This window comes from Heliconius melpomene, chromosome 6, assembly GCF_056956725.1.
Source record: "Heliconius melpomene rosina isolate 202511_hmr_F chromosome 6, ASM5695672v1, whole genome shotgun sequence".
Taxonomy (NCBI): domain Eukaryota; kingdom Metazoa; phylum Arthropoda; class Insecta; order Lepidoptera; family Nymphalidae; genus Heliconius; species Heliconius melpomene.
In genome coordinates, this window is record NC_140394.1 from 13,801,510 (window position 1) to 13,814,971 (window position 13,462).

The 13,462-nt window shown below is 32.6% G+C and overlaps 2 protein-coding genes across 3 annotated transcripts in view; one reads left to right on the plus strand and one right to left on the minus strand.

Annotated features, from left to right (window-relative positions):
• Nucleotides 1-1,214: 1,214 nt before the first annotated feature.
• On the minus strand, nucleotides 1,215-11,731 carry Uba4 (Ubiquitin-like activating enzyme 4). 2 transcript variants are annotated; one of them, XM_085187317.1, is made up of 11 exons: nucleotides 11,516-11,731; nucleotides 10,569-10,663; nucleotides 10,023-10,156; nucleotides 9,330-9,450; nucleotides 4,074-4,224; nucleotides 3,833-3,910; nucleotides 3,237-3,345; nucleotides 2,682-2,792; nucleotides 2,218-2,324; nucleotides 1,724-1,931; nucleotides 1,215-1,381 (listed from the first exon to the last, which is right to left on the minus strand). In XM_085187317.1, the coding sequence occupies exons 1-11, from the start codon at nucleotides 11,615-11,617 to the stop codon at nucleotides 1,227-1,229; spliced, it is 1,371 nt and encodes a 456-aa protein (XP_085043443.1). In that variant the 5' UTR covers nucleotides 11,618-11,731; the 3' UTR covers nucleotides 1,215-1,226. The 2 variants fall into 2 exon arrangements, with proteins under 2 accessions (XP_085043443.1, XP_085043442.1); XM_085187316.1 differs by having other exon boundaries at nucleotides 3,237-3,348.
• A 1,210-nt stretch (nucleotides 11,732-12,941) lies between these two features.
• Dcr-1 (Endoribonuclease Dcr-1) overlaps nucleotides 12,942-13,462 on the plus strand; it is a 41,588-nt gene continuing 41,067 nt past the window's right edge. The window contains exon 1 of the mRNA XM_085187265.1: nucleotides 12,942-13,095. Within this exon, the coding sequence (XP_085043391.1) occupies nucleotides 13,077-13,095 (19 nt within the window). The 5' untranslated portion in view covers nucleotides 12,942-13,076. The remainder of the gene's footprint in view (nucleotides 13,096-13,462) is intronic.

Here is a 13,462-nt window from a genome sequence, read left to right on the forward strand (position 1 = left end):
TAGTAAGTCGTTCCAGAATTACAGGTAAAAATAAACAAGGTCTTTTACCTTAAGGAATAGAGTTCAAAATAATTTATTTACCTTTCTCAGTCCTTATAAATATAGAAATAGAGTGGAAAATTGACTGTTTTCCTTACAATTTTAAAACTTCTATTACTGTTATAATATATAGTTCCTATAATTATAGAAATAGAGTTCAAGATTGGTTAAAATTAACTTTTTTGACTGTTTTAACCAGTTCTAGGGAAATTCCGCCAGTCATTTAGTGGCAATTGTGAAATGGGAGTGAGTCAGAAACAGCTTTAAGTTAAGTCCAGATTTATTTGAAACGTGTACACGTCGTAGCCGGCATATAGTCGGCATATAGTCGGCATATAGCCGGCATATAGTCGGCATATAGCTGGATATGCAGATGGAACATAGTATTAGGACACTTTGTTCCACGCCTTATTGTGGAGTGGTGATTGATGAAAATGGAATTCATTCCCCCAAGTAGGGATTGAAGTAGTAAGCTACCATCCCGACTACGTCACAAGGGCCAAAAGGCTTATTGAAGCTTATTATGATATTAGAAGCTAACTTAACGATGGATGTTTAATCCATGACGGTACTTACTTAACTAAACACAAAAATCTGTAAAAATAATTTTAAAAAATAAAGTTTTAATGAAATACCGTTTTATAAAGCAGTGTAAGTGATTTTAAGAACTATTATAAATGTAATACCTTCAATAGTTTCCGATTTCATTACGACGAGCAAAGCGAGCAGTGAATAGCGAGCGAGGCAAACTGTTTTGGATTTGATTGGAGTCCTTAAAAACCAAATAGAAAACTTTTACGTAAGATATATCTTTTACACAGAGTGGAAGCGTCTGCGCTGCTTTAACGGGAGCAGAATACAGGGGAAAATATCTCAAACTCATACCTACACCAGGTAGGCAAAGGGAAGCGTTAAAACACTCCATTTCCCACTTTCCGCCAACATTTGCGTGTTGAGTCGCGGAACTCAAAGCCACGTTTTGCCTGGACACCAGAGTGAAGAAATGGAAATATAAATTTAAACAAATGTTTCATATCTTTGAGTGGGATTCGAACCCACATACTGTCGCGTTGCCCCTGCGCTACGACACACAAAGAGTGACATTTTCCTTTTTTTCATTACAATAAGCGAAGCAGTTCGACGTCCCCAACAGCAAAATAAAACAATTTATATGCTTATATATAATTTTAATATATTGGAAAATCATTATCAACTTGTTTCGACCACGCGTGTAGTCCTCCTATTAGGTCCTTGACTTTGAACTTGTGTCCTTCATCTAGTATGTCTAATACCTTTTTAGCTACAATTTGTGAATCGTTGCCTCTTCTACAAATGAAAGTTACTGAAAAAATCATAAAACACATTTTAAATCGAAAGAGTTTAAATAAAGCTACGTACAAGGTCGTCAAGAGGCAAGTGGGATATCATTTAACTATAAACGCAATGTTTACAAGTTCGATTCCCACTTCGAGGAATTGAATATTTTTATTAACCACTCTGACAAAAGAAACCGTATAATTAAATTCCGCACCTCAACATACAATGTCCCATTCAGGCGAAAAAGAAAAACGAAGTTGACACTAGGTTTGCTATACGGAATACGGCGTGAAAGTATAAAAAAAAAGAAAGAAAGTAAAAGAAAATAAATAGAAGACAAGGCAATAGAAGACCTAAAAATATTTACCCTGATTTTCCCATTTTTTTATCTCTTCTAAAAGGCTAAACATAGTTTGCTGCAACTTATCTATGGGAAAGTTCATAGACCCTTTCAAATGACACATTTTATATTCATGTTCGTTTCTTACATCTATTATTTTTGTTTTATTTATATTTTTATATAAATCTTTTGCTGATATCCGATGTTCTTTTAGTAAAATTTTTAATTCTAAATCCTGTAAACGTTTTATAAAGTTAATGAAATTTTTGCTTGGATAAAGCTGAAGGGTTTGAATAAGACGATAGCGATGATTGTTCATTTAATCCTCATTTGGGAAAATTTATCATTTACGTTTCCCAAAAAAAAAGGAATGATCATAGGTTATATAGAAATCCACTATAAAGAGAACAAAAAGATTTTTTTATTGCAAATTTGTAGTTCCTGAGATTATCGCGTACAACCAAACAAACTAGTCTTTAGTTTTATAATATAAATATAGGTAGTATAGATTAAAATCATACCTTTTCTATAGCTTGAGAGTCGCATAATACCTCATAATTCAACAATTTAGTTATTTTTGGTGCGTCCGAACAAATTTCGCATTGCGGGTTACGACTTCGAAGTTTTACTGAAACAAAAAAAAACACTTCAAACTCTGAGGAGAAAACTGTTGAGGATACGATCAATCAATCAATACAAAAAACAATCGGATTTTTTTACATCGGATTCGATTATGATTATCATTTTTTTTTATTAAAATATCCAAATCTTTTGCTTATTGTTACGATTACAGATGTAAAAGGAGTCTAAATGAGACTTTTTAGATTTTAGATATTGCCGAAAACCGACATTTAGTATAAAGCACCCGATGACTATTAAGATTTATTCTTACTAGAAAAAAATCAACAACATAGAGCACAAGACGATTCTTTAGAAATAAATTAAATATGTAACCTTAATAATAAACATAGTTTTTTATACAAACCCGTTCTAAACGTCATATCTTCACCGTCGAATAATAACAATCGCCCAACTAAAAGCTGTTTATGTGAATGTCCCACTATTAATTTTATAGCTTCTAAAGCTTGTAGTGTACCTGTGGAAGAAATAATATAAATATATGTATCATCTAAATTGAAATCATTCTGTTTTTTGCTTCTAGTTTCAAAAAATATTTTTCATTAACAAATTATTTATTTGATGTTAAACATCAACAATGTCTAGTGGTTGCTGTGGTTAATTTTCATGATTCCCATATGTCGGGAGGCTGATTTTTACTTCATGGTGCGGATTTTGGAGGCATTGCGTGTTGAGTGGCGGAACTCAACGCAGCGCTTTGACTCGACCCCGGAGCGGAAAAAAAAAAATTAAATAAATATTTAATTTCCTCAAATGGGGATCGAACTCACAACCGTCACACTTTGTATCTGCGCCACGATTGCCTCAAAATGTAAACTATCTAAAATAACAAATACCAAGCTAATATTCGCCATAATATAAATATAAATAAACATAATTGTAATTATCGCTAAACAACTACCTATAGCCCCCGGTATTGGACCCGCCACCCCCTGCGCAGAGCAGCTACCCACTGTGCCAGGGGGCGGTGGCGTCGGGAACACGCACCTGTAGCATGGACCTGCGGGATTCTGCTGGAAACAAATGATACTTTATTGCTGTATTGATTAAAGTGCCATTCGGATATTATGGATAAGAGAAATATCTCAATTTATGTGATATTTTGAAATTTAAAAATGGATACAAAGTGAGTCATATGCATATCATACCATCCAAACTCCAAGCATTCCTTCTCTTATTTTTGTGGTTAGACATCTTGATTAATGATCTTTATCGATTCGATGGAGTTGCATCGAGTTTAAAACATAATTTAACAAGTTAAAAGAAATTAGAGGATATTTCAGAGCTGCCCGACGTCCCAGTTTTACCGGGGCGTCTCGATTTTCCCAGTTTTCCTCATTCCCAACATTTTATAGAAATACAAATAAGAATATAAGTATAACCACTGAAAGTATATACAAATATAACCACTGAATACTTAACTGCCTTACAGGGTAAACTGAACTATTTAAAATAATTTCAGTTCCATTAAACACAAAAAATTAAAAAAATACTTACATCACCACTCTCCTCTCTATACCCATAAATAGTGAGCTGTCCCTCCATTTTCAGTGCACTTCCAGATATTAAAGGAACCTTAAATATAAAACACACAAACATACAGTGTGAATTTAAAAAAACATATATTATATTCTAACCAACACAAAAAATATTTATTTAATGTAACAGCTTTAGAAAACATATACATATAGAATGAATGATAACGTTTAAAATTAGGTTTTTTTTTGATTCCCCTTACCTTAATTAACACACTGACGTCATTCAACATATACCTCGTGGGCACATTGTCAGTACAGTCCAGTATTAGATCATATTTTCCAGCTATATCTAAAGCATTTTCTGGATTTAGGTCTACATTGTATGGAGTCACTTTGATTTTTGAATTGATACTAGAAAAAAAGAAGTGACTGAGTAGTTATTATTATATTATTATTATTATTTAATAAAGAATATTGATATTGTTTGTTGTTAATTTTTATGTAATTATTTGCTGTTTATACTTAATTAATTTAACCCTTATCTTCGCAAAAATTTTTTTTTTAAGAAAATCAAAAAATATGCATACTGGTAGCTTCTTTGGGCTATAAAAAACATAAAAAAAATAAATTAAAAAATCATAATATGAAAATTTCGGAAAAACACGATGTATACTATACTATACATTGCTACACTTACGGTGATTCTACTATTTTTAAGAATGTATATTATACTATACATTGCGATGCTTAGGGAGGGTGGAAATGTTCCTGGTAGCTTTTAAAATACACTGAAAGATTATTGTAAATAACATGATTTTAAATAAAAACTACTATATTGATGGAAGTAAAAATGTTTAATTAAAAAAATCATTCTTAAACAATTTTTTGTTACAAAATAATAATTCAGAGATCCTATTGCTTGCGGTGGTACTCCAAAAAACACCTTCGATTCTTCACACAACAAAGGTGAACCTTCCATTTTATGCACATGGTACGTGCCTGGCCAGCAGTACAGCTTTACAGTACTTGCACATTTGATATCCGGTTATTTGCGGCCAATGATAATATTTGGCATAGCCAATATCATCGCATGATCGTTAAGATACCGGTTTTGTATTTTTGCTTGGCGGGAAATCGTGTAAATTTTTCACTGAAATGTTTCGACTTAATAGTCGTATATAAAGCTAAAACTATTTTACTTCCAACACCCATAGTCTTTTCTTGTTCTTCAGTAATAATGCCCGTAAAAGTGTCATCTCTTATGTAGAGCAAGAAGTCATACATGATGTCACACACCGACTCTGATTTAGTTCTTGAAACTCCATTTACAAGGCTTATTTGGTTTATATTGACGTCGATTTTCTTCTTTCTTCATTCTTTCTTGTAATGAATGAATGAATGAGATGTAACAGGCAATTCGGTGGTATCGGCATAAATATCAGCTGCATGCGTTCCTATCTCATAATCAGAAATTTGTAGGAGGTTTAACCTTTCGAGATTTGAATTTATCGATGGTTCTGGAGAACTTTCTGTTGATCCAATCATTCCAGCTTCATTACTGTTACTAGCTCCGTCACTTGTGTCAGAGTCTGCATTCTCTTCAGGCACTAAGGAGAAAATGCGCCTAGCTCTATCACCCCTAGAGTCTAAAACCAAAGCAAAAGATACATGCAAAAAACCAACACCAAAGATAAGCCAAACTATATTGTGTTATAAATAGGTAAATAATGAATGTAATATAATTTGTCTTATTATATAGTTAGATAGTCATGCAGTAATAATAATAGTAGTATTTTTTATGGGAATCGAACCCACAACTTTGTGTGTAAGCTTTCTAGAACCACTATATGAAGGCGGCAGTACAACTGTCTTTTACATTATAATAAAATTGGTTTAGTATATAAGAAAGACATACTTGAAATTTACATTTTATAGTAAAGTTCCAAAAAATATTGATCCTGTGAAGTTGGCAATGTATATTATACTATACACCACCGACGAAAGGTAAACGACTGCCACTGCGGCAATGTATAGTATAATATACGTTATTAAAAAACACGAAAAAAACATACTAATTCACATAGCGACATCAGCATATATATAAAAATGTGTAAGAACATACATTTAGCATGTGTATTTTATAATAAACATATATATTTTAAACTTTGGTTCTCTTCTTCTTTTCTTGGTGTGGCTGCGCGACATTGCCCCTTACTTTTTATTGAATGTTATTTAAGTATATCTAGGATGAGTAAAACTACCTAAAACTAACTAAATTAACTAAGATAAGCAAACATTCTTTATGTTTGGTTATCTCAGTTTGGTAAATTGGTTTTGGTTTGGCTTATACCGATGTTATACACTTAATACATCGTAATTTTAATAATTTGGGATTTTATTTGATTTATTTAGGCTTATACTCTCTTACTAATTCTTTTCTTTTTTTTTTTTCATTTATTTATGTACCACACAAGATAGAAAGTACAGAAAACTTATAACAACAGGTAAAAAAGTGTACAAAGGATAACTTATCTCTAATAGAGATCTCTACCAGAAACCCTTGAATGTAGGAGATGTTATAAGAAATGATTCGGGTGCGGTATTTTAATATTATGTTAATAATAATAATAATACTACATACAAATATACATAATATTAATCAATATTCCTATACCTACATAAATATACTTATACAAACATACACACATACAAACATATAAATATATACAATGACATAAAAGAGTTAAAAACAGAAAAAGAAAATTAATAAAGAAAAAGACAAAGCGACTACTAAAGATTCTAATTGAGACGAAGAAAATGTTGTTTTAATTTGATTTTAAAAGTATTTAGAGGTGGATTGCCCGACAGTATAGAGTTAGGTAGTGAGTTCCATAAGTGCACTGCTTGAACTATGAAGGATTTTTCATAGAAAGAGGTATTACATATAGGGTACTCAAGTTTTCTTTGAGTTACACATGAGCGTACAGGTCTTTCACTTGGAAGTGTCAATTGAAAACGCTCCCTTAAGTAAGGAGGAGAGGATGACTTTAAAATGTTAAAAAGCATAGTGAGAATGTGCAGGTTACGACGTAAACGCACAGGAAGCCAATTCAGTTGTCGACGGAAATCAGACACGTGGTCAAATTAGCGTAAGCCGAAGATAAAACGTATACACATATTCTGAAGTCTGTCAAGTTTGTCGAGAGCCTCTTCATTAGCATCAGGATAACAAACATCAGCGTAATCTAGCAGTGGCAGAAGAAGAGATTGAGCAAGAATGATTTTAGTGCGAATGGGTAAAAAATTTTGAAGGCGTTTAAGAGAGTGCAGAGAATAATGTATGCGTTTACTGATTACATTAATGTTCGCAGACCACGACAACTGGCTATCAATTATGAGACCCAAATTTCTTGCTGAATCAGACAACGGTATTATTGTCTCGTTTAATTTAATGCAAGGCAAGGTGTAAAAATCTACTCTAGCACGTAATTGCCTACTGCCAATTATTAGAGCTTGAGATTTGGAGGGGTTAATAAGAAGGCCAAACAAAGTCGCCCACTCACTAATATGAGCGAGATCAGTGTTAATGTTCAAAATTGCAGTGTTTAAGTCTTCAAAAGTGGCGTGTCTATATAGCTGTAAATCGTCAGCGTAGAGATGGTATTGACAAGATAGGATTTTGGTAATTTCATTTATAAAAATAGAAAAGAGCAGAGGAGAGAGTACGCCGCCTTGAGGTACACCAGTCACCAAATCAACCCAGTCAGAGCAAAGCTCTCCGGTGTAGATTCTTTGCTTGCGACCCCGAAGATAAGAGCGAAACCATTCAGTGGCAGCAGGAGAGATGTTAAGTGTGGAAAGGATACCAAGTAACACATCAAAATCCACAGAATTAAACGCGTTACTAAAGTCGAGTAAAATAAGTATAGTTAATTTTTTATTATTCATCGCGAAACGAATATCATCAGTAATTTTAATTAACGCTGAACATGTACTGTGTGATGGGCGGAAGCCGGACTGGAATGTATTTAAAAGATTGTTTTAGAATAAATAGTTAGAAAGCTGTTGAAAAGCTGATTTCTCAAGGAACTTCGAAGGGACAGGAAGGATGGAAATAGGACGAAAGTGTGAAAAATGAATTGGATTAGATTGTTTAGGTAACGGAAGGACCAGTGCACTTTTCCAGGCAGTAGGGAAAGATTTTGACTCGAATGAGAAGTTTAGAATGTGAGTAATAATAGGAGTTACAAGATGTAGCACTAGCAGCAACATATCACTTCCAACAGCTTTAGAGGAAATAGATACGATACCCTTTCTAACTTCTTCTACTGTCACTTCATGGAAGGCAAAAGGATCACAGTTAGGCTGGGTGGCCTGAGCCAGTTTTCGAAGACATCAAGTTTTATTGGATTTGGCCATACGCACGGGGGAAATAGAAAAGTAACTATTTAGAGAATTCAAATCAATGTACTGATCAGAAATGTCACGAGATTTACCCACGCCTAGTGACTCAAAGAATCTCCATGTTTGAGAAGGAGAGAAATTGTCAATGCAGGAAGTTATATACCGGCGTTTTGCATCTCTACACAACCTGTTACACCGATTTCGCAGCTTTTTATAGACAGCAACATTCTCTGGACTCGGGTGCCACTTGCACTTTCTCTTGGCTTTGTCGCGTTTCTTCATTATTATCTTTACGTACGAAGTGAGCCAAGGGGCAGGCGAGCGTCTAAAACGGACTGGTTTAAGTGGTGCATGAGCGTCAAATAAAGATAATAAGTTATTGTTAAAAATTTCAACTTTTTCGTCAATGTCAGAAGATGAATAGAAATGAGACCAATCCATTAAACTAGCGTCTGAAGCAAACGAGTCGTGATCAATATGCTTATAGTTACGACGCATTAAAACTTTGCCTCTTCGCTTAGGTAGTGATAATGTGTAACTTACAAACAGGAGGTCATGGTACGAGAAGGGGGCTGTCAGTTGACCATGTATACGTACGTTCTCTGGTTTGGAGGCCATAATGACATCAATCAAAGAGGGGTCAGAATTTGGTGGAAAATGTGTTTCAGAGAGGGTAAGAATAGAGAGATTAAAAGAAGTCATTAAAGATTGTAACCTTTTAGCTCTGGAGTCTTGTTTTAGAAGGCAAGTGTTCAAGTCGCCCATAATGAGGGACTATAAACAACACCAAGAAGGACTTTAGTATGGCGGCAATTAATTTCAAGAAAAAGATATTCTAAATTGGCTGAGTATTCATTGGGAGAATGTTGTAAGATCTTATAAGAAATATCCGTTTTAAGGTAAATACATACAGTTCTACAATTCTATTGACTAAGTACATACAATTCTATTGACAATTGAAAATAATTTCATAAATATATTTTATAAATATTCGTATAGTTCATCAGGCGAAGCCACGTCCGGGTCCGCTAGTATATAATATTATCAATAAGCATTATTAGGTAATTCTTCCATTATATAACATAAGTATATTGTATTATTGTAAAAGTTACCTTCTCATACTGTTAGCTGCCGATTCAGCTTTACTTATATTTTGATCGCTTTCGCAGTGTAATATCTGTCTGTGAATATTTGTTATTTCCACTTCGTCGTAGTCTACTATACCTATTTCTCCTAAATAAAAAAATATAAAGATTAAAAAGAATTACTACTTAATTACTCAAATTCTTGTTTTTTTTTCTACGAGTAGCTTTACGCTGTAACCCGCATATAGCGGGGTAGGGAGGGAACCAAATTTTAAGATCCGTTATTCACGCACCGACTAATTTTTGAAGTATTGCATGTTGACTAGTGGAACTCAACAATGCTTTGGCTTTTTATAAGAGACAACTGTTAATGGTTAATTTACAAGGTTTCATTTTTAAGAGAGTCATAGATACTAATTGTTATAATCGTTATTATATATAGTCTCACAAGTATTTGTAATTGTAATTAAAGAGAATTATAATTTCGTTTATTCTGCTTATAATTGATTAAGTCAATACAAACAGGCTACTTATTTGAATAAGTTTCCGGACTTTTGAATATTCACCTCTTCTTGTTCCTAAGAATACATGTTTGCAAATAGCATTTACAAAGTATCTTAACACAAAGTTCCCACGCTCATTCAATCTATCTGCTGTGAGTGGGATATAGCATGAAGTAAGAAAGCGTATATACATAGATGTAAATAAACAATTCCATACCAACTCCTGCCCCAGTTAAATAAGCGGCAGCTGGACAACCTAGGCCTCCTGCGCCTATTATCAACACTTTGGCCTTCATTAATTTCTCTTGCCCGAGGACACCTATATCTGGGAGGAGAATTTGTCGACTATATCTAAAAAAAAAAAATTTAAAATTCCAAATTACACAATGAATTGAGGATAATGTGGTGTAATGGCACAGGTGTGTAACTGAAAGTGTCATATTTGTGGGTTTAATTCCTAGTTGAAGGAATGAATTATTTAATATTCTCTTTTCCTTACTCTGGTAACGAGATGTAACCCTAAGTTCTGTACTCAACATGCAATGTCTTGAAAATTGACCATTGTGGGGAACAGTACTGCAAACTAGGTTACCAGTGCCTTGCCTTGTTATGGACAGAATACAGTATGGATCAAAAAGAAATTTATAATAATTATTTTTCATCACTCAATTAAACACTCAATACCAACCAACCAAGAAATATATCCAAATAGTGTTATATAATTTTTTTATATAAAATATCTAGCATATTGATTTTGATGTACCTTTCTATTGCCCATTTAGGTAAAGTGTTAAGATATTTAATTTTATTGTCAATTTCCATGTTTTCATTTTCATTGTTTGTAGTGCCATTGTTTATCTGTAATCAATAAGAAAAGTTACAAATATTTTCTTCCCTTCTCCTTCTTACAACAAATAACTTACAGGAACTGTAAACACATTATTATTTCTTTGATTATAGCTTTCCAAATGTATATAGCAGGGATGTTATGGAACTCTGTAATCATTCCCAAAATTATCACATATCTGAAATAAAAATATCCATAACCAAGTCACATATTTGTTTTTGTATAAATTCTTATATGAGTTAAGTCTAAATGACACTTGCTATGACAGACTTATGATTTTGCCTGTAATAATGATAATAATGATTCTTTTTTACCATACAATCTCCTGTGTGTTCTCCATGCATTGTGACATTGGTGAAGTGATTGGTGCTCAACTGGCACGCTTGAAGCACCATAAATTAAGAACTGAACTGTGTGTAATAAATCAAATCTCTTTTTCTACTAAAAAAATATAACAGCAAATATCCCACCTGTCAGTAACAGACAGTTTAAAAAAATCATAAATCTAATGAACATTAGTTCATCTGTCTGCAGTCTTTTCATATCTGTTACTGTTAAAAAATATTGTTTTGGGGAACTGACTTCTTACATTATACCATTTCGAGTGCGCATTTTGAGCACTAATCACTTCGCCAATGTCACGTTGTATGGAGAACAAACGAAGGAGATTGTGTCTTGTATGGTAAACACTTTTAATAAAATTGTTATACACATAAAATTAAGGATTTTGTTTTTAAAATTAGGTGACATTAAGTTACCAAAATCACATTAGTACAATAATTTGATATAATCATGTTAGTTAGTTACACTATTTCATTAAAATACTAAAGACTCAATTGTTGTAAAAAAAATTATGATCTAACCTGTTGCAAAATTTTCTTCACGTTTTGTAATTCTTGTTCTTTGTGACTCAATATCTCTTTTAAATGTAATATTTCATTTTCAAGACGTTCAATAGTATCCATTTTTTTTTGTTTTATCTTATAAAAATGTAACAAAGTAATTATTTACAAATTTTAAACGAATAATAGGTTATGTTTACAATTCTAAATGTCAAACGTGAATACTAAAAAGTATGACAGCTAGCAAATTTCACAGATTAATAATATTAGTTAATATAATCTCTTTTTTACCGTACAATCTTCTTCGTGTGTTCTCCATACAACGTGACATTGGCGAAGTGATTAGTGTTCAACTGGCACGCTCGAAACGCCATAAAATAAGAACTGAACTGAACTGATAATATTAATGAAGAAATATTTATATTTAGCCCATGAAATTACCTACTGATATGTGGGATGTCATTGTGCCAATAGTGGTTTCAGTTAACAGTTTAATGTTTTATAATAGCCTAAAACTTTGACCAATATTTTAAAGGGTTATCGCTTAGCTGCTGGATCGAGAACCGGATGCAGAAGGCAGTTTTACTTGAGACGGTGCGTATTGTGAGGAGATTCCTCTCTCTGGAGCCCTAGCCATACACATATTACACATATTTTTATGAAAAAGGTATCAAAACATCGGCACAAGTGTATCAAAAACCATTCTTGAGAAAAAAGTTAAATCTCTTAACACCATATTTAATAACCACGAATAGTATTTTGAGCAAGACTCGGACTTCATCAGATCTGAAAACTGGCAGTCATATTATCATATAGTCCTTAATCTAATAGATTTTAATCCACTGGATTACGGTTTATGGTCAGTTTTGAAGAGTACTACTTGCTTTAAACGTCATTATAATTTGAGGTTCCTGAGAGGATCCATATTATTTATTGGCAATGAAAAATTGACAATGATTGTAACTAACACACTGTAGTAATGATAATATTACGTGCAATAAACATAAAGTAAGACTAAATATAGATAAGATATATTACAATCCGATATATTATAATTTCACCATGACTTCTACTTGCTTTGCTCAGCGCTGACATGTTAAAATAGACATCTCCGATAATGAACGTCGAGAATACGTCTATTGCAAGGAAAGTATTTTCACTTTTAATGAATATCAAGACACTGCGCTCTTAACTTTATCGAGCTTATGTATACCTAATTTTTTTAATGTTCACTGATAATATGAAAAATGTACGGTAGGTAATGAAAGTTCAAATAACATATTTCCTAGAATGAAAATTGAACCCACAACCATCGTATAATCAGACATTTTATTCTGTACACTATGGCCTAAAACTAATCGTTATACATAGTTATATCTCTTACGTGAATACTTTGATAACAAAGATGATTATTGAACGAAACTTAAAGTTTCTGGGAATCCCCATAAACTTACAATTATCTATGGAATTATAAATCAATTTTTTATCAAAAGTTTCACAATACTTGATATATTGTTTTATTTAGACTTATTTTATAACAACGTAAAGTATTAGTAGTGCTCAGTGCTGGTTATAAGAATAAATGAAAATAAGAAAATTTCGTAAGTATGATTTTTTGTTGTTTTGACACTTGTTGAACTAGATTGTATTATGTACCTAATAGGTACATTAAATGTACGGTATTTCCATTCTTATATCTACTTATAAAATAAAAGAGAGCTAACTCAAAAATTTAATACTTGTAGATGAATAGTTTTTAATCACCAGATGTTAGGAAACTCTAGTTAAATATTTTGAGTTACGTCACTTTACTTTTAAGAATACCATACTATGAATACCCAAGATGCAATGATATTATCATTAAAAAACATTTTCCCAAATTATTTTCATCACGAAAATCGCATGTAATTCAAGCCAGACAGGATATTAACCATTTCTTACTCTAACTAAACTTAGCTTCACTTAGCA